Genomic DNA, 27,937 nt, shown 5'->3' with positions numbered 1-27,937 from the left:
TGGGTGCTCCTGGCTGGCCTTGCTGAGGTTGGTCGGGGGTGCATGGACAAAAATGGGAATGACTCCCCGGGTTATTCCCTTCTTTATGTTTTGTCTAAAAATAGAGTCAGTCTTGCTCAGAATATGGGGCAAGTATACTAGAGAACCAGAGAGCACAGCTGTTCTGTGTCAGAGCCCCAGAGATCCCGCAGAAATGATGAGCTGCATGCCATTCTGGGGGGTGCCCCTGCAACAACCCCACCCGTTGCTTCCCTCCTCCCCCAACCCTCCTGGGCTACCGTGGCAGTGTCCCCCCATTTGTGTGATTCAGTAATAAAGAATGCAGGAATAAGAAACACTGACTTTTTAGTGAGATAAAATGAGGGGGAGGAAGCCTCCAGCTGCTATGATAGTCCAGGCAGGATATTAAAGGGTGGCGAGGGAGAGGAGCGCAGCCTCCCACTGCTATGACATGAAAGGGGTGGGGGGAAGGGGCTGATAGAGCTCAGCTTCCAGTTGCTATGACGAGGACAGTTACCAGCCGTTCTGTACCATCTGCCAGGAATGACCGGGAGTCATTCTCATTTTTACCCAGGCGCCCCCCGGCCGACCTCACCGAGGCCAGCCAGGAGCACTCACGGGCTGCTGATGATGATGGATAGCAGTCATATTGTACCATCTGCCACCGGGGAGGGGATGCGGGTGTTCAGCGCTGCAGCACCCCGTCTACCAGCAGCATGCAGTAGACATAGGGTGACATTGAAAAAAGGCGAGAAAGGTTTTTTTTCCCCTTTTCTTTCGGGGGCGAGGGGTGTAAATTGATGACATATACCCTGAAACACCCAGGAAAATGTTTTTGACTCTTCAGGCATAGGGAGCTCAGCCAAGAATGCAACTGCTTTTCGGAGACTGCAGGGACTGTGGGATAGCTGGAGTCCTCAGTACCCCCTCCCTCCCTCCATGAGCATCTATTTGATTCTTTGGCTTTCCGTTTCACTTGTCACACAGCACTGTGCTGTGGACTCTGTATCATAGCCTGGAGATTTTTTCAAATGCTTTGGCATTTCGTCTTCTGTAACGGAGCTCTGATAGAACAGATTTGTCTCCCCATACAGCGATCAGATCCAGTATCTCCCGTACGTACGGTCCATGCTGGAGCTCTTTTTGGATTTGGGACTGCATCGCCACCCATGCTGATCAGAGCTCCACGCTGGGCTTTTCCTGTCTACCTGGCCAGTGCATCCAAGTTCAGATTGCTTTCCAGAGCGGTCACAATGGTGCACTGTGGGATACCGCCTGGAGGCCAATACCGTCGATTTGCAGCCACACTAACCCTACTCCAACATGGCAATACCGATTTCAGCGCTACTCCTCTCGTCAGGAGGAGTACAGAAATCGGTTTAAAGAGCCCTTTATATCGATATAACAGGCTTTGTTGTGTGGACGGGTGCGGGCTTAAATCGGTTTAACGCTGCTAAATTCGGTTTAAATGCATAGTGTAGACCAGGCCTAAGTCACACATCATTCAGTGTAGCAGTGGCTAAAAACCTTCTCTCTGCACACACAGCAGGGCAGCCAGGGAAATGTAGGCACTTAGTCATGTGCTGAGCAGATAAATTACAGTGTCTACTTCCTACATGTATAAGCCTCTAGGAAAATTGCACATTATGTGGGGTTCTGTCTTAATTTAAGTTAACTCTCAATGTCCCTTGTCCCATGTGGAACGTTCCCTGGGTAGTAACAACAGTCAGCCTGTATCCCGTCCATCCAGGCTCTGGGACTTGTGAATGGAGACTCTCTCATGGTCTCTCTTTTGCTCTAGAAATAGGACGGCTTGACCGCTGGGCTGTTGTTGTTACTGGGGTAGCGTTGGTGCACCAGGGGGACGTCGCATTCTAAGCCATTCAGCACTGCCACATTCTCTGGCAGCTTTTGACTGTGGGTCGCTAAGTCTCTGTTTTCCAGACATGTTTTCACCCCTTCCAGCTCCAGGGGGCTGGAGTCCACCCCAGCATCAGCATGTGCCTTAGCCCGTCGGTGTCGGAGATAGTATGTGACTGCTGTCACAGCAATCACCAGCAGCAGCACAGCAGCCAGCGCTGGCACAATCATGAGCGTCAGGTTGCTGTCTTTGCTCTGGGTGACGGGCAGGTGCTGCTGGTGAGTCCTCTGCACAGCAGTGTGGGCCTCAATGCAGAACTCCCCTTCGGAGGGCTTCTCCCCCAGCGGTCCAGTGCAGAGGTGGTAGGTGGAGTTCGGTCTCAGCGCACGTACGGTGTATTCGGAGAGCAACGTCGGCAGGCTGAGTGTGACCGGCCGCTTGTCGGGCCCGGACAGGTTGCGGTAGGTCAGGCGGATGCCCTTCAGCTGATCTTTGGCCTGTTGATAGTTTTTTAAGTCCACCGTCAGTGAGGTGCTGCTGACCTGCTTAATGCTGATTTGCTTGCTTTGCGTGGGTGCCTGGGTGATGGGGGGCAGGGTTGTTCTCCGGATCTCGGCCTCGCAGTACAAGCCCGAGAAGCCGTTGGGGCACTGGCACTCCAGGTGGTTGTGCGTGTCTACCTGGCAGGTGCCCCCATTTAAGCACGTCCGGGGAGGGCAGATCTGCATCTCGGGGCTAGTCGGCCCCTGCGCAGCCGTGTGTGGTGCGCGAGTAGAGCTGTCCTGCCGGGGTGCGGGCTCATGAGTGGGAGCAGTAAGGCTGGGCTCCAGTGCAGAGTGCCCGCTGCTGGTGAGGAGCACGGCCGGCTGCAGGGAGGTGGTTCTCAGGGTGGGGGTGGGGGTTGGGGTGGCAGGACAGCCGAAGTCTGCATATTCCAGGTGCTGGAGGAGCTTAGCAGCGTTCTTGGGAGGGAAGTGGCACCTTGTCTCCTCGGACCTCCTGAGTGTGACATGGCTGGTGTGTAGCCAGCGCCCAAACCAGCTCAGCTGGCAGAGGCAGTTGAATGGATTCTCGGCCACGGTGATGGCCCGGAGCCTGGGGAAGAGGCTGAAGAAGTCCTGGGGAATGGTGTTGAGGTTGAGGTTGCTGATGTCCAGCTCTTGGAGGTTGGGCAGCTCCCCGAAATCCTCCACCTGCAGCTGAGCGATTTGGGTGTTCCCAGCCAGGCTGAGCCTGGTGAGGCCCCGGAGCCGCCGGAGCACCTCCGGGACTCTACCCAGCGAGTTGTCCGAGATGTCCAGCTCATGGAGGTTGTTCAAGTTCTGAAAAAGCTCCTCATCCAAGCTGCTCAGTCCCAGCCCTGCGATCTTGAGAGACTCTATGTTCACTGTGTGAAAGGCACCAGCTTCGATGGTGGCAATGCCGTTGTGACTTATGTCCAGCAGCAGGAGTTTGGGAAGGTTCAGCGGAGGAACCAAACGCAGCTGATTGTTCTGGAGCTTCAGCTCCAGCAGGTTCTCCAGTGTGTCCAAGGCAGCCGGGTGGATGCGCTGGATTCGGTTCCGGTCCAGGTAGAGGCGCTCCAGCAGGCGCAGCCCGTGGAAGGTTTCGTTGGTGATCTCACGCAGCTGGTTGGATGACAGATCCAAGTTGACAAGGTTGGTGAGGGGATGGAAGACATTCCTCTGGAGGCTGGAAATCTTGTTCTGGGAGAGGTCCAGCTGCTGCAGTGCTGGGAGTCCCCGGAAGCTGTCGTCATGGAGCGAGGTGATGCCATTCTCGAAGGCGTACAGGTAGGCTGTGTCCGGTGGCAGGCCACTCGGGACGGCGTGGCTCCTCCGGGCCGCACAGAACACAACTTGTGGCTGGCTGCACTGGCAGCCTGAGGGACAGCCCTGAACCCAGGCTGCAGGGGACATAAGCAGCAGCATCCACAGGATCAGGTGGTCCATGCCGGACTCTCTGTAGAGGGGAAAACCAGAGAAATGTTACTTGCCAGATGACATTAGGGGTTGGGAATCAAGTGTCTGAGCCCATCGCATTTCTTCTGACATGTCTGTAAGGTTACAGCCAGTCTCCATACCCCAAGGGGTTATTTGGGCAGGGCTAGGGTGGGTGAGGTAGGGCAGAGAGCTGCGCACGGAGTCATGTCTGCAGATGGTGTGTCATGCAATAGCAAACCCCTGAGAAATCTTGGGAGGGGATGAGTTATATTGCTGGGCTGGGGAAAGTGATGGGCTTAGAGAGTAAAGCCACAGAACTTGGATCTGGATTTCAAAGCCCCCCACCCCATTCATGGACCCAAACACCCTCAAATGTCGGGGTCCTTGTGGTATCATTCTGCTGCCCCATGGGCAGCAGCTTGAGCCCTGCTGGGAGAGCAGGTTCTGCTGGAGAACCCAGCCTGCAGGAGGAAACACCCCTGCAGTAACCTCTCCTGCAGCAGCCAGCATGACACGCTGGATTTCCACCCCACAGGTCAGTTACTGCAAAGGGCTCACACAGAAAGGCTTTGGCTGGGTTTCCCGTTGCTGATAAGTGACCTGTCTTAGACTGAGGCTGGTGAAGTCAGGATGAGCTGGGCAGCCTCCAGGGCCGCCGGCTCTGCAGTGTTAAGGGGCGATGCTGGGCTCCCCTTCCTCCCTGCACCCCCCTTTCCTTTAGCCCAGCAAGGATGATTCTGATGAAGACCGACTTGGAGAGGGATGGGTGCATACAGGTGTGAGGAAGAGGGGCAGCTAGAGAGCCATTCCCTACAGGGACCCAGGCTCTTCTTACAGCAACTTCCTCTGGTTTCCATGCCTCGAGCTGCCGCATTTACTGGCTGTCAGATGAGGCCGGATTCCTGCAATTCCAGCTGGTTTACCAGTTCCTCGCCTTGGCGCTCAGGCTAGAGAGAGCCAGCCCGCTGTCAGCAGGGGATCACGCACTGCTGCAGCTACATCTAGACTGGGCCATCGGTACTGACGGGACCCTCACCTCGGCGCTCAGGCCAGAGAGAGCCAGCCTGCTGTCAGCAGGGGATCACGCACTGCTGCAGCTACATCTAGACTGGGCCATTGGTACTGACGGGACCCTCACCTCGGCGCTCAGGCCAGAGAGAGCCAGCCCGCTGTCAGCAGGGGATCACGCACTGCTGCAGCTACATCTAGACTGGTAGACTGGGCCATCGGTACTGACGGGACCCTCACCTCCACGCTCAGGCCAGAGAGAGCCAGCCTGCTGTCAGCAGGGGATCACGCACTGCTGCAGCTACATCTGGACTGGGCCATCAGTACTGACGGGACCCTCACCTCGGCGCTCAGGCCAGAGAGAGCCAGCCCGCTGTCAGCAGGGGATCACGCACTGCTGCAGCTACATCTAGACTGGGCCATCGGTACTGACGAGACCCTCGCCTCGGCGCTCAGGCCAGAGAGAGCCAGCCTGCTGTCAGCAGGGGATCACGCACTGCTGCAGATACATCTAGACTGGGCCATCGGTACTGAAGAGACTTCTGCCAGGCAGAGGGGGCCCAGGCACTTAGACCATCCCCCTCCTTTCTGTTGTGGGCTCAGTGACCCATGGCTGGGAAACCGCCCTGCCAGGGGTCCCTGTGGCAAGCCAGCTGCAGGTGAAGCGTCGTGCAGCCTTGCAGGATCAAAGGGTCCCCATGGTGCGCAGGCCCGGCACAGCAGGGAGCGTTCAGTGCCATCTGCAGCTCCTGGCTGAGCAGGGGCTTTGCATGTCTGACCACAGGCCATGCTGCATCGCTTTTCCTGAGCTAATGCTCATCCCTTCCTGGATTCCCTTAGCGACCCCACTCTCTGGCCTATTCTTGCCTGCTTGCTCTGGCCGCCAGCACCTGCCATCTAACATCCCTTCCCTCCCCAGCTCGCATTCAGAGATCCAACACTGGGCTCTCAAGGCTAGGTCACGGGTGACATGCTCCCAGCATGCAGTGTTTGAAACCAGCCACCTGGCGCAGTGCCGGCTGGCTGGGGACAGATCCTTGCTCCGCCCCTTGGAGCCCTTGGCAGGATGAGGCAGCTCCCCTGGCACCCTGCAGTGCGGAGCTGTGGAGAGTCTGGCCAGCCTGTGCTGGAGCGTGCCTGCCATGTGCCAGCATGCACGACCAGCCCCCCATCCAGTCCTGGGGCCTCTGGGACTGTGTCCTTTGACCCCTGCACAGCTGAGAGGGCTGACAGGCCCCCTTCCATCCTCATGCTCAGCTTTCCTGCCTCAGCATCCCCCAATGTGCAATGTGCGTGCATCCCAAGGGGCTTCCCAGGTGGTCCGTGGGGGCGGTGCAGTGGGAGCTGGGTCGCTTGCTCAGTACAGTGGGATGGATTTCTTGGCTGTCCATACTCAGGCCTGGGGAGTTGATTTGCAAAGCGCCAGCAAAGACAAGGCAGGACAGTCTCTCCTCCCCACGTGCGTCTCACCACAACCCATGTGCAAGATCAGCAGGGGAGAGTCTTGCCTGATGCCATGAGTGCACGGCACCGTTCTCCTCACTAGCAGCCAACATGAGCCTCACCCACGGAGCGGACGCTCGGCCCATGCAGTCTGACCCACTGGCTGCCTTAGTGTCCCTGCCTGAAACCACCTAGGGTACATTTCCATGCCACAGTGCAGCGACATCGTCCAGGGCAGGGAAGGGTCACTGCTCCTCCTCCTCTTCCTCCCATACTCCCTGTGCCCATCACCTCAATAGTCACAGTCCCCGGCCTTGTTCCCTTCCAATCCAATCCCACACATCTCCTCAGCTCTCTCTTGCTGCTAACGGCACACCCCTGGTTTTGGCAGCTTCCTAGCACTGTCATCCATCCCGCCATGGCTCGGACAGGACCTGGCTGTTGGTGGTACTTGGCTGGCCCATCTCAGTGTTACTCAAAGCTTGGGCTCCCTTGCAGGGGGGCTGTGGGAGAGGGAACATTTCATCCCAGTGACTCACATCCTCCAGCGCTCTCCTCTGTGCAGCAGGCCGAGCTCCAGGCACCGGGGACCACACTGAGGGCCCTGCTGTAGGCTATGGAGGAGCTAGAGCTCCGGGCTTCACCTCCCAGCCTGGCACATTTCAAATTGTCCCGCTGGGCAATGCCCACAAGTGCCAGCCATCGCTGGCCCCCTGGCACACCAGCTCTGTTCACTGCTGGAACATGCCAGCAGGGGAGAGGAGCACTTGCCCCTGGCTTCACGGCCCCCTGCTTTCCCTTTTGCTGCCATCTCCTAGAGTCTGCTGCCTTCGCCCTGCTAGCAGATCCCCTTAAAATAGCCAGCAAAGGCTCTGCCCGTCCCTTGGATGCTATGCTGGGCACAGCCTGGCACTAGCATGGACAAGCACTGGAAGGGCCAAGGGCCACCATCTCTGCAGCCATCTGAAATTCAATGTGTGGATCATGCCATCTTGACTCTGACAGATACACGCAGCCCAGTCCCCAGGGGAAGGAGGATGTCCCCAAGGTCCCTGTCTACATGCATGAGTTGTGGTGAGGAAATTCCAGCCCTTTGCATATCAGCAAGAGTCACCACAGACCATCTAGTTCCCTGGATCCTCTGAGATAGGACTGGGGGGCCAGGAGCTGCCCCCTCATCCCTCCCCTGGCTGCTGGAGGGCAACTCACCCAAAGCACAACTGCTTTCAGCCCTGTCCCTGAACACCCGTCGGTATCAATGGGCAGTGCCCTTCCCGCTCCAGCCAAGAGATCACCCCAGAGGAGAGCAGCCCCAAGCACTACTGCTGGGCATGGCTGCCACCTCCCATGAGCAGGGCACAGTCTGCACTCAGGAAGGGAGCTGCTCCCCTGCCTCATTGCTTCTGAAAGCTCTTTAATCACCTCCTGGCTGTCCCTGGGCACCCCAGCGGCTGCTTTCTGAACGCTCACCTTTTCTTCCCCCTTCTCTGATGCCAGAGCAGAGCTGGTCACACAACTGCCCATGCAGGAGCCCAAGCACTTGGGATGGCCTGGAGAGCCCAGCTGACCCATTTCCCCCTCCTCCCAGCCCATGTGCACCCAGACCCCATTACTTTGGTCAGTGCTCCCGGATCTGCCCTGAACTGAGGGAAGCTGCTGTCAGGTGTCCAGCAGAGACGGGAAGAGCATCACAGCCCTTGACATAGCCTCTGTCCTAGCGCCGGCAGATGTTAGAGATGTTACAGGGGAAGTGGTGGCTGCAGGATCCACCCCCTCAACACACTGGGGCATTTCTGAGAGGTGTGTTTTTTTGTTTTTGTTTTTTACTGTTTCCAGAATTATTTCTGGGCCCACAGAATGGCGTCACATTAGGGGATGCCAAAAGCTCTTCCTGCTGGAAACTCTCCACCAGGTGCCATGGCTGTGTATGTGCAATGCTACAGGGGAGCCAGATGTTCCTTATGCTCTGTGCCAGTGCCTTCGAGCTTGGCTTTCTCCAGCCAGAGCGCTGCACTGCAGCCGGGAGGGCGCTCGCCACATCCCCTGCGCCATGCCCACGCTCAGACTAGTGCCTACTTGTCTCCTAGGTGAATGTATTGCTTCTAAAGTGACTACCCCAGCTAGGGTCAGGCATCATGCAGACAGCCACTGGCCGGTGCCCCACCCACACAGTTCTGCCCATGACTCTGGAGCCAGGGGTCATGCGGTGGCAGCCTGAACTGAGTGTGTTCCCCCTCGGGACTGTGATGAGAAACCACTGTACTCTTGCCTTGTGACCCGCCTACGGTGAGGTGGCAGGCAGCTGATGGCACCAAACTCCTCCGTGCTTTGCCATCCTGCCCAGCCCCTGGCTGCAATTCCTCTGCCTGGGCTCCTTGGCTGTTGTTATAGGGAGAGAACACAGCAGGTCGCTCTCCAGCAAGCAATGCACCGGCACCCCCACTGACTGCTGTGAGGGCCAGGAGGCTTGCCTGATCTCACCTTGTTCCTTCGGCCCCTTCCTCTGCCTCCCTCACTGGGGTGCAGAGTAACTGTCAAAAGCCTCTTGCGGTGCATTGCCCAGAGAGTCCTGCCCACAGCTCCCCAAGAGCCCTGTGGTCGTCCTGCCCCGAGTGCCCCAGAGTCCCTCTTACTCCTTGCTCATGCTGGGCAGGGACCAGCAAGACCTCATGATTTGAGCTCACCACTCGCCCCCCACACCTCTAGGCAGCGTTTTCAGCCCAGCATTTGGAACAACTGTTAGAGGCACCATTCACTGCTGGATTCCTTCCACCCAGAGTCCTGGCGAGGCAGCTCTAAAATCCGGCCATGCCTTAAGTCATTGCTCTGGGTGGGAGTATCCAGAGGCAGTGGGGAATGCAGAGAACATCCCTGGGCCTTGTTTAAGATGGAGCACGGAGTCTCCACTGGATTTAACTAAGTGAATCCTAGAAGGAGTTCTTCTTGCTCCCCTGGAGAATGGGCTGAGCCCTGCCTATTACAGCTCCTTACAGCGCGGGTGCCAGGGTATGTTAGAGCAGCTGACCCATGCTGCTCTCCCTCTACTGCCCTGCAGCATCTCAGCTGGGTTGCGTTGGAGCTCCCTTTCCGTATCCTGCCCCCCAGCCCCAACATGGCTTCCCAGCACCTGGCTCAGCTGTCCGCAAGCCAGAGGGGCAGGAAGTGGGCAGCTGAAGCTCTCACTGTCTCTGTGGTAACAGCAGCTGATTGCTGAGCTGGGGGGGGGGGGGGGGGCGGAAGCAGCTCATTGGCACATCTCGTGTTTGCCCAGTGGGTGGCACTAGACTGAGGAGCAAGAAACATTGCAGCGACTTGGGGCAAGCTAAACGCTAGCTAGAGACAGAGGCTCACGCCAGAGTTTAGAGAGGCTGATGGCATGGCTGAGAACGCTGCGAGGTCTCTGCCATTACCTGCTATTTACACTCCAGTAGCACCAACCCTATACTAGGTATCTGGCACCTCCCCAGTCCCTCTGCCCCATGGAGCTCAGGTTGTTCCTCTCACCTCCTGGCAGCTAGGGGTTAGGACCCTGGCCCGTGGCTCCAAACTGAATGCTTCAGGAAGGCTGGAGGCATTTGCCAAGCTGTCATCGCTCGGTTATTATTACAATTAGATTTATTTGCAAGAACACAAGCAGCCTCCACAGGAGCTGCACTTCCAGACCCTCTGGGGATCCTTTCCGGCCAGCCTGCAAATTCAGATTCTTCTCATGGGGGTATGAGCTTGGGGGGAGAAGAGGAAGAAGGTCTTTGTAACGGGTTGCTGTGATTGGTCTGCCTGGTATCCTACCCTTGGTAAGGGCAGCCATGGTCCCCTCTCACCCTGTGTGTGGCACTGCGCCCCACCCCTTGGGCACACCTTCCCATTCCCTGCCCCTCAGGCAGATGTTCCCTTCTACCTACAGCCCACAAGGAGGAAATGGAGCCTGTCCCCATTCCTCCACCAGTCTCCAAGCATATGGTGGGGTTTTGCAGGGGACACTTTGGAGCAATCAGACCCCATGCCAGCTGTTCCCTGTGGGGAGCCCATGGGGGAAGGAACACTGAGATGCCCCTGTTTAGCCATCCTCACCCAGGGCATGGCCTGTGGGAGCCAGCAGCCTGGAGGGAGGGTGCAGGCCCCCAGGGAGCCAGCGTACACCAAAGCACAAAGGGCCACCGGGATCACAGGGGCGGCTTGGTTCACAGCCTGTCTGTCAGTCCTTTTAATAAGAGAAGTAATTACCAATTGTGGGGAGGGGGGAAGATCTTTGTAAATATCAGCAGAGCTGGCATGGGCCAGACAGGCTCCAGCCAGGTAATAAATTGTGGAATGTGCAGCTGGGCTGGGGGAGGGGGACGGTGGTTTGCAGTCCCAACAGCCCAAAGAGCCTAGAAGGGGCTAGCAGAGGGCTACAGGGCACCAGGCCAGGGCCAGAGCTGCTCATGGCAAGGCCAGACCATGGAGAGGAAGAGGCAGGTTGCAGGGAAAAGCACTGCTGCTAGCTAGACACACTGGCCCTGCTGCCCAGAGAGGGGGCAATCAAGCTTGCCCCTGCATCAGAGAGAAGGAAAAGAGGCAGCTAGCAGGAAAAGTTCCAGGGAGGCTGGGGGGCCTGAGCTGTTCCTTTGGCCAAGCCCCATGGGATAGCATCAGGCAGTCCCTGGCCTGTCTCCTCCCTCCTGCTGCCCTGTGATCTTTTACCTGCTGATGCCACCCATAGCCTGGAGGCTGTGGGTAATGAGAGCCAGCTGTGGCCAAAGGAGGCACGGCCAGGCCAAGTTAGCAGTGGAGGGTCCTGTTGCATTATCAGCAGCAGGAGAGAGGAGTGGGTCTGCCTTGGTGTCCCCTCCTCCCTGGGGATTGGCTGGTCAGTGCTTGGCCTGCCCCCAACAGCCTGTTACAGAGCAGTGAGGGGCCTGCCTGACATGGGACTGACCCTCTGCCCCCTACACCCCAAGACCAGCTCTGCCTCCCCCCTAGCCAAAGTGCAGAGTTCCTGTGACCCAAGGCTGTGCTCACAGCCTCTCCTTACTCCAGGCACCTGCTCCAGGCCTGACCCAGCAGCACACAAGTGGCCACTGCCAGCTGCAGCAGAGCACGCCCAGCCTGCAGCCTCACCAGAGTCATTGTGTCTCAGATCCTGGGGGAGTCTGTGGCCTTGGCATGGAGATAAGCCACTGGCAGAGCACAAGTGGCGCTGCTCTGGCTGGGGGGTGTCACAGAGCTGATAAAGATGGTCCCTGCTGCCTCATTCAAACAGTTGCCTTTCTGCTGGCATGCCCTAGGGATTTGCTTTGTACAGTATTCTGGGCAGGAACAGGCCCTTAGTGCCCACTGGCAGGATTGCTGTATGGGGCAGACAGGTGCTGGCAGGATGAAAGCCTCAGGGTGGAAGGTGCTGTGGAGTGGCCGCTGCAGAAGGGGGCAGGGGGGCCATAAGGGGTGGGAAAGGCTGTCTGAACTGCCCCCCAATCTCCATGTCCTTCTTCCCAGCTGTACACTGCACTCCCCACAGGGGCAGCTCCTGGCCAGCAGTGCTCTCTTATCCTGGGGCTGCCAGCTCAGGGCTGCATGGCCCATGGCGTGGCTGGGACTGCCCAATTCACAGCTGCAGGGTTTGGGCCCTGGGCAGGCAGCCTGCTGTGCTGGGCAAAGGCTCCCTCCTGCTTGCCTGGCACTGGGATGGAATTTTAAACCCCTCTGTTGTGGCCACAGGTGGCATCTGTTCCCAAGATGTGGGGACTTGAAGCAAAGAGGAATCCAGCACTTCCCCTCCTGCTTCAGCTAATGGTGGCCTGGGTGGAGCACTGAGCCAGCACCTGGGTCCCCACAGCGAGGTAGGGAGCACCCCCGAAGAATGGCTCCTATTAAAGGAAATCTTATACCCTTGGCACCAGGCAAGGGCTGCGGCTGCAGGGACAGGACCCTCCTGCTCTGCTGCCATCTGACATTTGCTCACACAGCGCAGCTGGTCTGTAGAGCTGCCTGCAGCTAGGCTGGGCACTGCATCATGAGGTGCAACCTGTCAGCCAGGGAGATGAGCTGGCACTGAGATGCCTGGCCAGGGAGCACCATGCTTAGAGGGGGGCACTGGCCCCTGCAGTGAACTGACCAGTAGGTCAGTGTTTAACCCAGGATAATGAGTGACAAGGCACATATCAACCCCAGGACAAAGCCCTCTGTGTCACACAAGTGCAACCCGCCTCTGAGCTGCCAGCAGAGCATTGACACAGCACTGCCTGTGGCTCACTGGGACACTGCGTGCTTTAGGCCAGGCCTGTGGGGACAGCCTAGCAGCAGGGATCAGGAGCCCTGCCAGCTCTTGTGCCTTCTTGGGGCCTCCATTCCCCTACTGTCAAACAGGGATAATGCTGCTTTCCTGCCCAGCGCAGTAATGCTTGTCATGTGCTTGAAGATCCCCAGGCAGCTGGCACTAGAGAAGGACAGAGCGCTGGGTGGCTGAGCTAGCCAAGCCAAGTGAAGCTCAGACCACAAACCTGCAGTGCAGCTGGGGCCAAGCACAGAGAACCAGGGCTGTGCCTACAGCAAGAAGGCCAGGGTGGATGAGGCTTGTGGACTTTCCTACCTAGCAGCTGTAGGTGCTAGTCCAGACCTAGGAGCCCTTGGCACTCATCAGGGCCCCTTGACACAGCCAGGGTCTGTGGGGGAGCTCTCCCCCAGCATGTACTCCCTGGTCCTGCTGCCAGGGGAGGGGGCAGCTCACCATGGCTCTGAGGGAAGCTGTGCAGTGCCCAGCCCTGGGAAGTTGGGGGGGGAAGGAGGGAAATGAGAGTGGCAGGGGGTAGCCCTGGCTCTGAGGGGCACTGGTTCAGCCCACTGGTGCTCCCAGCAATGCTCTTGCCCAGTGAGGGCTGCAGGCAGTCAAGCGCTCTTGGGAAGCACATAGGGGCCTGGCAGGGCACCAGAGCAGGCGTGCTGCCAGCACTAGGGTGGGAGTCAGTTTTGAAATGCCAGGGTCAGGTTTCGCTGATGTGTTGTCACTGCTGCCAAGCTGCTGACTAAACTGCTGTCCCTTTAATTGTGTAGGCATTTCTTCCCCACGCTGCCAGGTCAGGACCAGGCTGCCGGGTGGCTTTGCCCCACCCATGCTTAATTGTGGACTGAAGCTCTCTGCCACGAGCCCGCCTGCACCCTGAGGCCCAGGCAGGGACAGCTTCCTAATTGCACTTCCGTGTGATGAGTCCCTGCGTCACCCTGCCCTTTGTATGCAACCTGGCAAAGGCTGAGCCAGTGGCTGGCAGCAGGGCCCTTCCCTCCTTTATGTGGTGACCTGAATGGGGTCACCTTTTCCCCCTCACCTGTCTCCCCTCCAGCCCAGCTCTAGCACTGAACAGCTGCTAGGTGCATGATGCTGGCCATAGGCCACTGCTAGAAGCGAGCCCCTGGGCTAGTGAGGCAGAGCCCAGCCTGTGTTCCCCCCACAGGGGCACAGCTGAGAGAACTAGACAACCCAAGAGCCTGGGCACAGCTCCAGTGGGCACAGTGGCACTCCATCACACAGTGCTTGCTAAGTGGAGATGCCGGACCCTGAGGAGTTAACCATATCCCAGAGAAAGCTTGCTGGCTTAGCACTGCTCAGACAGGCTTACACCTAATAAACAGGGGAGACAGGAAAAGGGGGGCCCAGCGAGGAGCCAAACGGGATGGAGACAAAGCCCTGCTTCTCTGGGAGGCATTAAGCTGCTAATGCTGGCAGCACGCTTGCTTTGCCACAGGCCCAAGCGAACACAGCCAGAGCACTAAATCCAGCCCAACCTCCCATCCTGTGGGCCCACAGCAAGAAGATTTGCTGGATTGTTCATCTTTTCCAGCTGCGTGTGGAGCTGGGCCCAGGCGACCCAGTTCCCTGCCAGTCTGCCTGGGTGGAGGTTGTTTACTTGGTGACGGGACTGACCAGGAGGGCTGTACCGAATTCACTTGCCTTGGAGACAGAGCCCAGCCGCCCCCACACGAGTTCCCTGTCTGCTGTACTCCTCTACTGCCCACAGGCTTGGAGCAAACACACCAGGCAGCTGAGTGGGGTGGGACTGGCTTGCAGATCCCCTCCTGCATACCCCAGCCAGCACTAAGGGATACTAGAGAGAAGCCTTGCCCCATGGTGCAGGCACAAGGAGGCACTGGGGGATGGTAAAAGGCAGAAAAGGTTGTTTTTTGTTTTTTTTTTTTAAAAGACTGAAGTGTGAACCTGGGAAAGTCCCAACTACAGGCTGTAACTCAAGATACATATGCAAGTGGGGTAGACAGTGAGGCAAGCTTGGATAAACCCCCAGGCCTCCCATCCTCATGCTTCCAGATATAAATTGACTGCCACTGGGGTCAGGAAGGAGTTGCTGTCTTGGTGCTCTGTAGCATTCAGATTTTCTTAGGCAGCCCAGGGAGGGGCACACCCTCCCAGCCAGCCCCATGCAGGTCTCCCCATAGGCCCAGAGCAGCAGACTAATCCTAGGGTTGCCATCTTGAGCACTCTACCAGTTGGGGCAGCTTTAAGCTTCCCTGAGGGCTTCCTACCAGCCCTACTGAATGGAGACTGCCTTGACTGTCCATGGGGCTGCATTCTCTGGACCTTGTCCCCTTCCTGGCCCAGTGACTGTGCTGGCTATCTGAATGCTCCCAGGCCTGAAGCTCTCAGGCACCTGCAGCCCCCAGCAGCCCTCCTGGCATGGGGGGGGGCTTTGCCTGGTCTTACAGATTGAGGTAAAGCAGGGCTGAATCTGGCCCTAAGATTCACCTGTCTCCCTCCAGTCCTATTGCCCGGGCAGCCTGGCAACATGCCCACACATGTAGAATAGAGCAACCCCCTGCTGCCTGAAATTGGTCCCCCATTTGCTTCTTTCCCCAGGGAAACATTGCTGTACCCTCCCCCCTGGGCACAGAGCAACCTTCTAGTGCCTTGGGCTCAGCCTGACCTCGGGTGGCAGAGGGCTCCCTGGGATGCCCAGAGCAGCTAGAGAGCTTTAGATTTCCCTTAAAGCAGCCAGCACAAGTCTGGCCCCAGCTCATCACACTGTCTGCATGCCCCCCTGGTGGGCATTCAGCACCACAGCTCCCCTTGCTAGGTGCCTGTTCTCCTCCCCTCTCCCCAGGGCTGCTGGGGCAGGGACTGGTGTGGAATTCTGGTGACCCAGCATGTGCACATCACGCCATCTGTTAGTGAAGGCAGGCTAGGGGGGTGCCTGGCACTCAGGGCAGAGGTCTGTGAGGGCCTGGGGATGCCACTGCACAGCCTGGTCTGGCTCACTGGCTGCATTAGCCAGCATGGCACACCTGTCTGAAGAGGGGGATGGGCTGGCTAGCATGGAGCCACTCCTGGATTGCCCACAGGACTGTGGCTCCATGGCACTGTGAGCCCTCAGAGCCTGGCTGAGAAGCTGAGGGAGCTGTGTGGACTGTGATGCGCTGTTACCTGCCCACATGGGCCCATAGCTGCCAGCACCACTGGGACTGTGGGGGAAAATGGAGCAGGGCTGTGCCAGGCCCAAGGTCCTCTGGGCAGTACCAAGGGGACAGACTGTGGGATGGGTCACTGTGGGAGCAGCACATACAGCCTTGGGGTGAGCCTGAGGGAAGAGCTGGAGCAAAACAGGTTGCGCAGATCCTCCCCACCCCACACCCATGACTGCCCCACCATAGCACCTGGGTTGGGTTTGGCTGATGCAGGCTGGGAGGGGACAGAGCTCAGTTGGGGGGATTCTCAAGGAGTACTCAGAGGGCAGGGAGGCAAATCCACAGCGCCAGCATGCTCCTTCCTGCTGCTTGGCCCCAGGGGTGCTGCCCCCCCAAATGGGATGGCCAGTTCTGTCCCTTAATCCTGATGCCCTCGGTCACTGCAGCATCCTGCCTTCCTAGCAGGTGCTGGGTTTACGCCTCATGTTGTCAGGGCCCCTAAATGGCACGGCCAAGCTGGGCCCTGTACCAACATCAGGCCCAAAGAACTGTGTAGCCACTCACACAGCCACTCCCTCACCCCTCTGCCCCTGGCTTTAATTGCTCCCTCCTGTTTGAATCCAGCTGCAAATGGAGTGTTGAGCAGGGGGAAGTGTCAGACAGCCTGGCAGGACAGACTGGTCAGCTCTGCCCTTCCCATGCCACCTCCCTGGCTGGTTTAACCCTTTGTGCTCAGAGGAGCAGCAGCTCACTGCCCCTCTGAACATACCTCAGCTTGGCCCCACCGCTTCCCTCACCCTCTGTTCCTGTGTGACCTGCCCCCCACTCCCAACCCCCTGCACAGGGTTTGTAGCAGTGGGAACAGCCTCCTAAAGCATGTGTGCCCTCCTCACCCAGCACCTCAGCCCAAAATATGCCAGCTTAGGGCCAATGCCCAGCTGCCAAGCACTACATTCTACGGGTTGATGCAGGGGACTGAGCTTGTGCCCCCTGGAGCTCCTGTATGACATGGGGGCGGGGGGCCTTGCCTCTGAGCAGCACTAGCTTCCCTGCCAGTGTGCTGGAAGCCAGCAGCCTGGGCAGCAGTGGGGCAAGTTGCCCTATGCCCAGTGGCACCTGTGGTATTTGTTCAGTGGCACCAAGGGCTTGCTGCCCTGGTGAGGAGGGAGCCTGAGGGGGCAGGAACCCTCTGGAATCCTCACCCCAAGCTAAACTGAGTCTCTCCCACTCCATGCTAAGCCCAGGGAGGCAGCAGCTGGCTTGAGCATGCCAGCCTGGATTTCCAACACTCCTATTGCAGAGATCTGCTGTGCCTACACATCAAAGCACAGCTGGGCCCAGTTCCACTCCCTCTCCCTGCCCCAGGACAAAGGCAGTCAGATACCACATGCAGCCCTTGACCCCATCCCCGTGCACAGCCCCTTCCTTGGCCACAGAAGCCCTGGCAGGCAGGCTGTAATTAGTGCACATAGCTGCAACCCATAATTGGGAAGGGCACTTAGTGGGCAGCCAGCCTTCCTGTGGCCAGAGAGGGAGAGACACTCCCAGAGCTGCTGGGCCTGGAAGAGCCACGTCAGCCAGTGGAGTTCAACAAACTGGATCATGCAGGGTCCTAGATGGCACCAAGGACTTATCCCACCTATGCCCCATCCCCTCCTCCATCATCTATCCTGGGGAGTCCAAGGTCTGCATCCTGCCCAGGACTCCAGCCCCTGGTGGTTTTAACCACCTTTTAGGCACCTGGGGTGTCAGAGGGTTGGTTCAGGCCTATCTCCAGTTTAAATCCTTGGGATCTGATTCTGCTGCCTCCTACACTACTAACTCCATTGGCTTCACTGGGGTGACTCCTGATTTACACTGGGTGAACAGAACACCCGCTGCCTCCCACTGGACAGTGCCTGAACTGCAAGATAGTAAGAGTAACAAATGCAGGGCTGGAAGGGCCCTTGAGGGGTTGTCTGCTCCATCCCCTACACTTAGGCTTGGTCTATGCCAGCACTTTTGTCAGCAATATTGTTGTTGTTCAGGGGTGTGGAAAAAACCCACCCTGCTGCCTGACCTAAGTTTCACTGAAAAAAGCACTAGTGTGTACAGCGCTGTGTCACGGCTGCCACTCGTGGGGTAACTATGCCAGCAGGAGAGCTCTCCCCCATCAGCATAGTGGTGCTACATAGGAGACCTTAAGCAGCACAGCTGCAAGGACCATAGTGCAGATGTGCCCTTAGACCAACTCCAAGAGGAGTTTGTCCAACCTGATTTTAAAAACCTCCAGTGAGGAAGATTCCACAACCTCCCTGGGAAGCCTGTTCCACAGCTCAACTATCCTTTGACTTGGACAATTTTTCCTAATATCTAACCTAATCTCCTTTGCTGCAGACTAAGGGTATGGCTACACTTGAAATTTTGGAGCGCTGCCGCGGCAGCGCTTTGAAGTGTGAGTGTGGTCGGAGCGCCAGCGCTGGGAGAGAGCTCTCTCCCAGTGCTGCACATACTCCACATCCTCTACGGGTGTAGCTTGCAGTGCTGGAAGCCGCGCTCCCAGCGCTGCAGCACTGATTACACTGAGGCTTTACAGCGCTGTGTTTTTTCACACCCGAGTGCGAAAGTTGCAGCACTGTAAAGTGCCAGTGTAGCCATGGCCTAAGTCAATTCCATCTTGTGCTCCCTCAGCCAATGTGGAGAACCACCTTTTACTGTGGTCAGGTCCTGTCCCCACCCCCTCACAGCCTTCTCTAAGACTAAGCATGCCCAGTTCTTTCAGCCTTGCCTCATAGCTCATTTACCAAACCTCTGATCATCATAGTTGCTTTTTCTGGATACAGACTTAAGGCCAGAAGGGACGACTATATGATTCTGTCCTCCTGCACATCACAGCCCACAGACCCATACCCAACCCCTCCTTTAACAGCCCCCTAACCTCTGGCTGAGTTACTGAAGTCCTCACATCATGCTTTAGACTTCAAGTTACAGAGAATCCCCCATTAACTCTACAGCAGAGCCTCAGTTAGGAACACCAGAGTTATGAACTGACAGGTCAGCCAAACCCCTCATTTGGATTTAGAAACGAACAATCAGGCAGCAGAGACAAAACAAGCAAATACAGCACAGTCCTGTGTTACAGGTAAAATACTAAAAACAAAAGGAAAGTTTAACAAGAGATTTGACAAAGTAAGCAAACTGTTCCTGTGCTAGTTTCATTTAAATTAAGGTGCTTGAAAGCAACTTCTCTCTTCTGCATAGAGAAGTTTCAAAGCTGTATTAAGTCAATGTTCAGTTGTAAACTTTGAAAAGGGCAACCAAAATGTTTTGTTCAGAGTTATGATCAGCCTCCATTCCTGAGGAGTTCGTAACTGAAGTTCTACTGTAGTTCAAACCAGCAAGTGACCTGTACCCTGTGCTGTAGAGCAGGGGTGGGCAAACTTTTTGGCCCAAGGGCCACATCTGGGTATAGACATTGTATGGCGGGCCATGAATGCTCACAAGGTGTAGGCTCTGGGGTGGGACCAGAAATGAGGAGTTCAGGGTGCAGGAGGGGGCTCTGAGCTGGGGCAGGGCAGGGGGAAGTGAGGGCTCTAGGTGGAGGTGTGGTTATGGGGTGGGGCTGAGGATGAGGCATTTGGGGTGTAGGAGAGTGCTCTAGGCTGGAACTGAGATTTGGAGGGCAGGAGGGGGGCTCCAAGCTGGGGCAGCAGACTGGGGACTCTGGGCGGAGGGTGCAGGCTCTGGGGTGGGATGAGGGGTTTGGGGTACAGGAGGCTGCTGTGGGCTGGGACTGAGAGGTTCAGAGGGAAGGAGGAGGATCAGGGCTCAGGCAGGGGGTTGGGGCACAGGGGATGGCTTGAGGAGCAGGCTCCAGGCAGTGTCATGTCCCCCCTCAGGCTCCTATGCAGAGGTGCAGCCAGGCAGCTCTGTCCCATCTGCAGGTGCTGCCCCTGCAGCTCCCATTGGCTGTGGTTCCTGGCCAATAAGATCTGTGGGGGTGGCACTTGGGGCAGGGGCAGCATGCAGAGCACAGCCCCCTGGCTACTGCTATGCATAGGAGCTGGAGAGGGGACATGCTTCTGGGAGCTGTGTGGAGCAGCCCCAAACCATGCTCCCCAGCAGGAGCTTGAGGGCAGGATTAAAACGGCCTATGGGCCATAGTTTGCCTACCCTGCTGTAGATTGCCAAAGGGACTCTGCCAATCTGACCTGGGGGGAATTCCTCCCCAATCCCAAATATGGCAATCAGTTAGACCCTGAGCACATGGGCAAGATCCACCAGCCAGACACTTAGAGCAAGAATTCTCTAGAGCAGGGTTCTCAAACTAGGGATTGGGACCCCTCAGGGGGTCACAAGGTTATTACATGAGGGGGTCACAAGTGGTCAGCCTCCACCCCAAACCATGCTTTGCCTCCAGCATTTATAATGGTGTTAAATAGATTTTAAAAGTATTTAATTTATATGGGGTGTGGGGGGTTGCACTCAGAGGCTTGCTATGTGAAAGGGGTTACCAGTACAAAAGTTTGAGAACCACTGCTCTAGAGTAACTCAGCTTACCCCAGCTAGTGTCCCCATCTGCTGCTGTTGGAGATACTGGCTAATAACAGTTACAGCTAGGCCATATGCCATCGCAGGCAACCTCACCAGGCCTTCCCCTCCATAAATGTATCAAGCTTAATCTTGAAACAAGTTACGTTTTGTCCCCACTGTTCCCCTCAGAAGGCTGTTCCAGAACTTCATTCCTCTGATGGTGAAACTTGGTCCAATTTAAAATCTAAACTTAATGACAAACAAAGATATAAACTGGCCTTGTGACAACACGGTCTCTTAAATAACTCCTCTCCCTCCCTGGTATTTATCCCTCTGGTACGATTGTTCTATGAATGCACATCTCCCCTCAGTCTGTTTGGTGAGGCTAAACAAGCCAAGCTCCTTAAGACTCCTCTCATAAGGCAGGTTCTCCATTCGTTTGATCATCCTAGTAGCTCTTCTCTGCCCCATTCCAGTTTGAGTTCATCTTAAACATAGGGGATCAAAACTGCCAGCAGTATTCCAGATGGGGTCTCACCAATGCCTCGTATAATGGTGCTAACACTTCCCTGTCCACTGGAAATACTTCGCCTGATGCACTCCAGGACCATGTTAGCCTTTTTCACAGCTGCATCACATTGGCAGCTCAGTTATCTTATGATCAACCAACACACCCAGGTCTGTCTCTTCCTGTCACTACCAGCTGATTCATCCCCAGTTTGTAGCAAGTCCTTGTTAGTCCCTAAGTGCATGATTTTGCACTATTCAGTTTCATCCCATTTCTATTACTCCAGTTTTCAAGGTCACCCAACTCTCCTTATATTCCAGCCCTCCTCTGTACTTCCTTTGTCTAGAAAATTCATCATCTCAAAGATCAGGTTGGTCTGGCACCATCCATCCTGTGTGACACCATGTTGTTTTCTATCCCAATTACTTTTTCAAAAGGTGTTCTTACGCCTTGTATACAATTGAGGTCAAGCTAACAAGCCTGGACTTTCCCAGATGATTTTTCTTAATTCAGATGCTCCAATTGCAATTCTCCAGTCTTAGGGTATGACCCCCAAGTTTAAATCCTTTCTATTGGGCTTGCACATTCACATGCCAGTTCCAACCTCTCCCCAATTTGTTCTCTTCTTCAAAGAGATTGAGGCCTGTGATCAGTTGCTCTCCATGCCCACCAGGGCAGGTTGCACAGAGCTGGGCAGGGCTCAGATTATGAGCCCAGTCATTTGAGCCGAAGAACGAGGGCAGCAGGAAGCTAGAGGCCTTGAAGCAGGGAGCTGGCTCTGGTACAGTGAATGAGAGCAAACCTAATGTCAGCAGTCTCCAAATCAGGGGTCTCCCCAGGTCCTTCCTAGGACACCCTGCTCCTGGGTTAGATACAATGAAAGCTGCTGCCTGTCTCAGCTAGAACACCCCCATGCTCAACCAACCAAGCCTTCCAGCCACACCATGCCCCTCACCACAGTAGCTGGGCACCACACTATCTAAGCTGAACTTTATTTCAGAAGCAGGGTGTTGGCTGCTGCAGGTTGGAGGAAGTAGATGGTGGATTGGGCTAGGAGGTGGAGCATTCCAGCTGCTCACTGCCAACACAATGGCAGCTCAAGGCCTCTGGAGCAAGCAAGCTGGGTATGCGCCTGTCCCTCAGGAGGGATTTCTGCAGCACAACCCTGCCACTCAGTGGGACCTGGCTGAGAGCTTAGGCTGGACTGGAAAACAACTTGACTCCGAGGCTTGGGTTGGCTCTTCACCTCCTGGGGGGTAGGGATCACCTGCTCCTGCCAGCCACTGCCACCTCACTATGCAGTGCATGCCATGGAGGGAGCATACTGGGAAGTAAGCAGCATACACAACCAGCAGGGGCAACAGCTGGTGTGGCAGGGCAGCACTAGGTCAGGTCAAAAAACCAATTCAACCCTCTAGCCAGGCTTGAGCCTAGTTCAAGTCTAGGTGGGGTTTAAAAATCAGGCCTGAGCCACCTTCTACTCCACAGGGAGGCCAAGACCACCTTTGTGCTGGAGGAGAAGGGTGCAGGCAGTGGCTGAAAAGGATACTTCTTTCCCTGGGCTCCAGGTCCCCCTTTGGAACCAACACAGCAGGCGCTTAGCAAGCCTGAACTGGTCTCGCATCTCAACCATTTGCATGTGCCAGGCTGTGAGCTTGGTACAGTCTCTCCTGGTAGGAAAGCTGTGCTGGGCACCCTCCCCTTGTGAGCATGCATTTGCCAGCTACCTGTTGCTGGCTATGTGTTTCTTGGCCCCTTGGGCTTGCCACCCCCCAAGCTTCACAACCAGATCCTACAGGCCCCTGGCCCAGCCTGGCCGTGTCAGGTTGCAGGCACTGCTCTGCCTGTCGCTCCACATCTGAGGCCTTCTCTGTGGGCTGAGCAATTCCCCCTGACAAGCCCACTTCAGTGTGTGCCCTGGGAGCAGGCAGGGGGTCAGGCTTAGCCACTTAATCCCCCTCCCCTTCATCCCAACCACCTCCTCCCCCACATCCCCCTTCCCACTTAATTAAGTCTCTGAGGCAGCCCCAAAGGAATGTGTGGGCTGTTCATTGCATTCCCTCCAGCCAGCAGCAGCAGGCCAGGGGGCCTGGGCCTGCGTGGATCCCCCAATCCTCCTTCCTGGCTGTACAGTAGAGAAGGGAATTTTCCATCCTGTCTTAGCAGCACACTGCCCATCCTTTTACTAGCCCCCCACCCTGCTGAAGGGCTGACCCAGGTGCTGGGAGTGACAGAAACCAGCAGGGCTGCTTTCTTGAAAGCAACATAAGCCCATGAAAGCAAAGGAGGCCTGGCTCCGACACCCAAACCCACCCACGCCCTCAGCACCGTCTGACACGCGCACGCCCGGCCAGAGAGCTCCTCGCCAAGCAGCCACTAATGAGAATTCCGATCTCATGACTCCAGCTGCTTAGCTGGGCCTGAGCCTGGCAGGTTTGCTCCAGGCTGCATTGGGGTGGGAGGAAAGGAAGGGTGCTCAGCAGGTGAGCCAGAAGGAAGAAATCCCAGCCCAGCCAATGAATGGCCTGAGCTGGGAGTTACATCAGGCCCCAGGGTGACCCAACAGGTTGACAGAGGGTTGTGTGGACTATAAAAATAGTAATTAACCAGCTGTCATCCTCAGCACAGGAAACACCCCACCACTACCTTAGGCAATGACTGGCCCCCTTGGCAGAGAGGTCATGGAGATCCACAAGGGGTCCCCCTCCAGGTCAAAGCCCAGGCCCATTAGCCAGGCAATGGAAGGGCACTTCCTGTGCCACATGGCACCAGCTGTGGGTGTAGGCAGATGGGTCAGTACTACCCTGGCTGCCTGCAGGGGGCACAGAACTAGCTCAGAGCAGAACACAGAGGGCTCCTGGCATGCAGAGCTCCATGCAGGAGCATGGCTGGGGGCCTGTGGTGCTGGGGAACTGCTCTTACAGTGACCTAATGCTTTGTTCTTGCTCCCACCCAGACTAGGCTGCCTCAAGCATCTCCCCCCCACAGGAGTGTTAGCCAGCCCCACCCAGACCAAACACTCAGCTATATGAAGTTCAGCCCAGCTGTAAAGGGAAGGAGCCTCTTCCCTGCTGGGCATAGCCTTGTGCCACCAGAGGCTGGCATGACCCAGCCATCCCCCATTCTAGAAGCCTGTACTTAACTAAGCACCTGGGCTGAGGGCTAGTAAAATCCACAGGGCCAGGGCTGAAATGCTGGCTGGCCCTGGCTCCCAGAACCTGGGGGCCAGCCAGTGGCCCTTTCCTGGGGGGATTAGTGCTACTCAAGCTCAGTGCTTGGCGGGAGGGTTGTTTCAGGTGATCCTCTGCCAGTGGTTGCACCCCAGATGGGATGAGAGGACCCATTTGTTTTCAGCACCTCCCCAGTGTGTCCCAGGGACAGGCCTGCCCCTGTGCTGCTCACAGCCCTGCTGACAGCTATGGGCTCCCCATGGCTGTGGAAAACAGGGCCCTGGCATGGTGCCACTGGCAGGAAGGGTCTGTGTGGCTGGTAGACCATCTCTGCTACAGAGCCAGGCAGCACAGTCTGAGCTTTGGTTTCTTTACAGATGTGTCTAGCCCTTAAACTTGAGAGCACAGCTTCCCCCTGTGCCTTGCATGGGCCCAGCCCAGTGCTACCTGCAGTAGGCTAGGGCAGGGCCCTTTGATGCAATATCCTGCTGTGGGGTCACACACGGCACTGTATCATGATACACAATCCTAATGCCAAGGCTGCTGAGAATACTGGCTTCTTTGAGCATCCCTCCCCCCAGCTGTTCCCAGGACAGCCCCACCACTTGCTGCAAGGCTCTGGACCCCCTCCCCAGCACATGTTCCTGACCCTCCACTCCCCCCCCGACCATGCTTCCCTGTGCCAGCTCTGTGCCCCCCTCTGACAGAGGCAAGGGGCCTTGCTGATAGGTGGCTCCCTGGGCTGGAGGTAGGCCAGCAGCAAGGGAGGTGTATTCCGCCAGCTCTGTGCTGCTGGAGAGAGTCCAGCCAGGCTGCTTATTAACAGAACCCCTTTCCTGTGTCTGACACTCTATTTACAGAGCCTCCTGTGTCCTACTAACAAAAGAGAGAAGAAAATAAACACCACCACGCAGAGAGGGCTGCCCCCGCCCCACAGCACCCAGCATCATAGCACTGCACCCATCACTGCTACAAACTGCTCTGGAACCACCCCCTAGCCCCCATCCCCATACAGCCACCTCCTCTAGCTCAGAGAGGTGACAGGCCCCACTGGCTTTTCTTTCGCTGAGATACTGTGCAGTGTGCATCCTGGTCACCAGCACTACACCCTTGGCCACTCTCGCTGCCCACCTTCTCTTCACTCAGACTTAAATCCGTCTGCACCCTGGCTGCTCCATCCCACAGGCACCTGGGTGGGTTAAAGTGCCTGGGTGCTGTTGGGAGGGGCATGGCTCAGCTTGGCCTGGCCTTGGGAAATATTGCATTAGAGGCTGCTCCATTCCTCACACCAAAAAGCCATCCACTTCAGCATGGAGGGGTCCATCTGCCCAGGGGGCTTTGGCCCCAAAAGACTTGTGGAATCTACTGACTCCCTAGCCCAGAGGCCACTAGGCCAAAGCTCCAAGCCTGCCTACTGATGCTTCAGCCTCACATCACCTCCCACGCCTCCCCAAAGCCACCCTGGCATCTGCCAAGGGTCCTAGCGGAGACCCCCGTGCACTAGCTAAGGGCCAGCACAGACTGTGGGGCTGGTTCCCCTGTCCCCCTAGCCAAGGCGCTACGGGGAGCGCCCAGACCCAGGGCAGGGCCGCGGCGCTGGGTAGCTTCACTGGGCTGATTGACTCCCCACTTCTTCCTTGCGTCTAGTTAATAATTGGGCTGGCCGCGGCTCGCCCTCCAGGGAGGCTGGCTCCTGCCGCGCGAGGGGCCCGCCCCGGCTGTTCGCCGGCAGCCAGCAGATCTTATCGGGGCTCGCAGGCTATTAAGCTTTACAAGTCCCTGTAAATCCGATCGCGAGATGCTGTCGCTGCGCGGGAGGGGCTGGCCCGGCTCCCTCGTGCCATTAACGGGCGCTGTTCTGCTCCGGGTCCAAGTGGGGAAAGCGGGGAGGGGCTGGCCCGTGTGACTATACCCTGTATATAGCAATGCCCCCCCCCCCCGCCTTCATGCCTCTGTTCGGCGGGGTCCCCGCTCCCTCCCCCGGGCCACAGGCTGAGCCCTTCTCGCGGGTCCCCCGACAGCCCGTGCTCGGGGAGCTAGCTGTGGTTCGTCCCCCTGGGAAGGGCCAGGCGGGGAAGGAATGGAGAGGGGCTGCGGGACTCCCACGGCTCCGCACGATGCCCTCGGGACAGGGAGTCTGCAAGCTGTGCCCACTACCTGCCTGGATCGGCAGCACCGTGGGGCAGCGGGCCGTGCTCCCTTAGCCGGGGCAGCTCAGCAGCTAGCCACGGCGAGCCCCGGGGCCGGCCCCTAACCCCAGCAATGCCCGTCCCCCCGGCAGCGCACGGCCCGTGGCAGGGGCCCTGCCCCCCCACAAGCGGGCCAGCTGCTGCGGCCGGCTCCCCGCCCCAGGTACCCACGTAGACAAAGGCCGGCTGGACTCACCTGGAGCGGAGCCGAGCCGCTGGGGGCGAGCTCCGGGCCATGCAGCCTCCAGCTTGACCGACGGCGGCCAGCGAGCGGGCCCGGCCCAGGGCTGCGGGCACCGGCTGCAGCGCCTCGCACCCCGGCCTTTGCACCGCGGCTTGGAATTGTAGCTCCAGCCACCGCGCGCCGCCGGAGCCTTTAAGGGAAAGTGGGCGGCGCCGGAGGGCGGGGCCCCCGGCCAGAGCCCCTGGATTGGCGGCAGCGACTCCGTGAGAGCGGGGGGTGGGGCAAGGGGTTGGGGGCTGGAGCAGTGAGTGAATGGGGCACTGCGAGCCACTGAACCAACTGTGACCTTATGTGTGATGGAAATCACTTCCAGCCCTGGGGCAGCACCCCTGACCCCCCCCCGTCCGTGCTAGCCCCAGGGGTCAGCCCCATTCTCTCTCACACACACGCACATCCTGGTGTCAGCCCCGATCTCCCCACACACACACACATTCCGGTGTCAGCACCATCTCCCCCTTCCCCCCCTCCCTGATCCCGGTGTCAGTCAGCCCCAGTCTCCCGCTACCCCAGGTCCTGGTGTCATCCTCGATCTCTCCCCCGCCCCGCAGAACTGCAGATCCCAGTGTCAGCCCTGATCTCAGCCCTGGTTTCTTTCCTCTCCGCTCCGCGATCCTGGTGTTAGCCCCAATCTCCCCATCCAAACCCTGGTGTCAGCCCTGATCTCCCCCTCCACCCCCCCAGATTCCAGTGTCAGACTGAATTTTCCCCACCCCACCCCCAGATCCCATGTCAGCCCTAATCTCCCCCCCAAGATCCCAGTGTCAGCTCCAATCTCCCCCCCAAATTCAATGTCAGCCCCGATCCCCACCCCCCTGCCCCAGATCCTGGTATCAGCCCTGATCTCCCCTCCCCTAGATCCCAGTGTCAGCTCTGGTTTCCTCCCCCTCCCATCTGGTTCTGGAGTGCCCCCAGGGCAGCCAGCCCAGCACCTCTTTATTATGAGTATAGATGGCAGTATTTGAGCAAGTGAGCAGGGTGTGGGGGAAGGAAGCCAGGAGGAGCAGTGACTGTGCATGAGGATGCTGGGCAGGAGCTGGGTGCTTGGGCAGCGCCATCCAATACGTGGCAGCCTGTGGTAGCCAGCCCTGGCCCCGGCAGGCATTTGCTCTCGGCACACACACCAGCCAGATTAACATGGGCAATATTTGTATAACTGGTCGTGCCAATAGCTGTCGAAACTGGATTGGAATGTGCCTACTAGGACCATACAAAGCAAACTGTGGGCCTGGCGCTTGTTTGGCTTCTGACCACCCCCTCTGGGCTGCTCAGCATGGAGGGGGCAAGCTTGTGTATTTCCTCTCTGCAGCAGGCTCTTGGCTGCTTGAGCAAAGCTTTCCCCTGCCTTCCTCCTCCTAGCAGCTCTGCATTGCCTCCAGTGAGAAAGCAGGGGAAAGCCATAGGGGCTGGGTTAAAGAATGGGAGGATGCGCCTGGTGCTGGGACCCCACAGCTAGAGATGAGCCTTGACCCCAGGCCCCTTGTTCAGATTGGTGGTAGCTGCCTTTTGGAAGCAGGCCATGAACCTAATGAACATGGTCATGGTCTAGCCAGGTAGGGCTGTTCCCTGCAGAACCAGCAGAGCAGGTGCTGTCAGCACAGGTGCATTTACCTGGCTGATCCTGGAGGCTTGGCTCAAGCGCCCTTCCCCCGAGTGCCCCATGCCCCTGGCTGCC

General features: G+C 57.5%; 2 protein-coding genes across 4 annotated transcripts in view; one reads left to right on the top strand and one right to left on the bottom strand.

Moving 5' to 3' along the window:
- The window catches only part of CORO7 (coronin 7), a 182,941-nt gene that overhangs the window by 113,246 nt on the left and 41,758 nt on the right, over nucleotides 1-27,937 (top strand). The window lies entirely within an intron of this gene.
- On the bottom strand, nucleotides 232-26,342 carry VASN (vasorin). The gene is made up of 2 exons (XM_050968198.1): nucleotides 26,218-26,342; nucleotides 232-3,823 (listed from the first exon to the last, which is right to left on the bottom strand). The coding sequence occupies exons 1-2, from the start codon at nucleotides 26,256-26,258 to the stop codon at nucleotides 1,798-1,800; spliced, it is 2,067 nt and encodes a 688-aa protein (XP_050824155.1). The 5' UTR covers nucleotides 26,259-26,342; the 3' UTR covers nucleotides 232-1,797.

The sequence above is a fragment of the Gopherus flavomarginatus genome, chromosome 9 (genome assembly GCF_025201925.1).
Source record: "Gopherus flavomarginatus isolate rGopFla2 chromosome 9, rGopFla2.mat.asm, whole genome shotgun sequence".
NCBI classification, from domain to species: Eukaryota; Metazoa; Chordata; order Testudines; family Testudinidae; genus Gopherus; species Gopherus flavomarginatus.
Note: the sequence above shows the minus strand (reverse complement) of the source record. Positions and strands in the feature narration are given on the sequence as shown.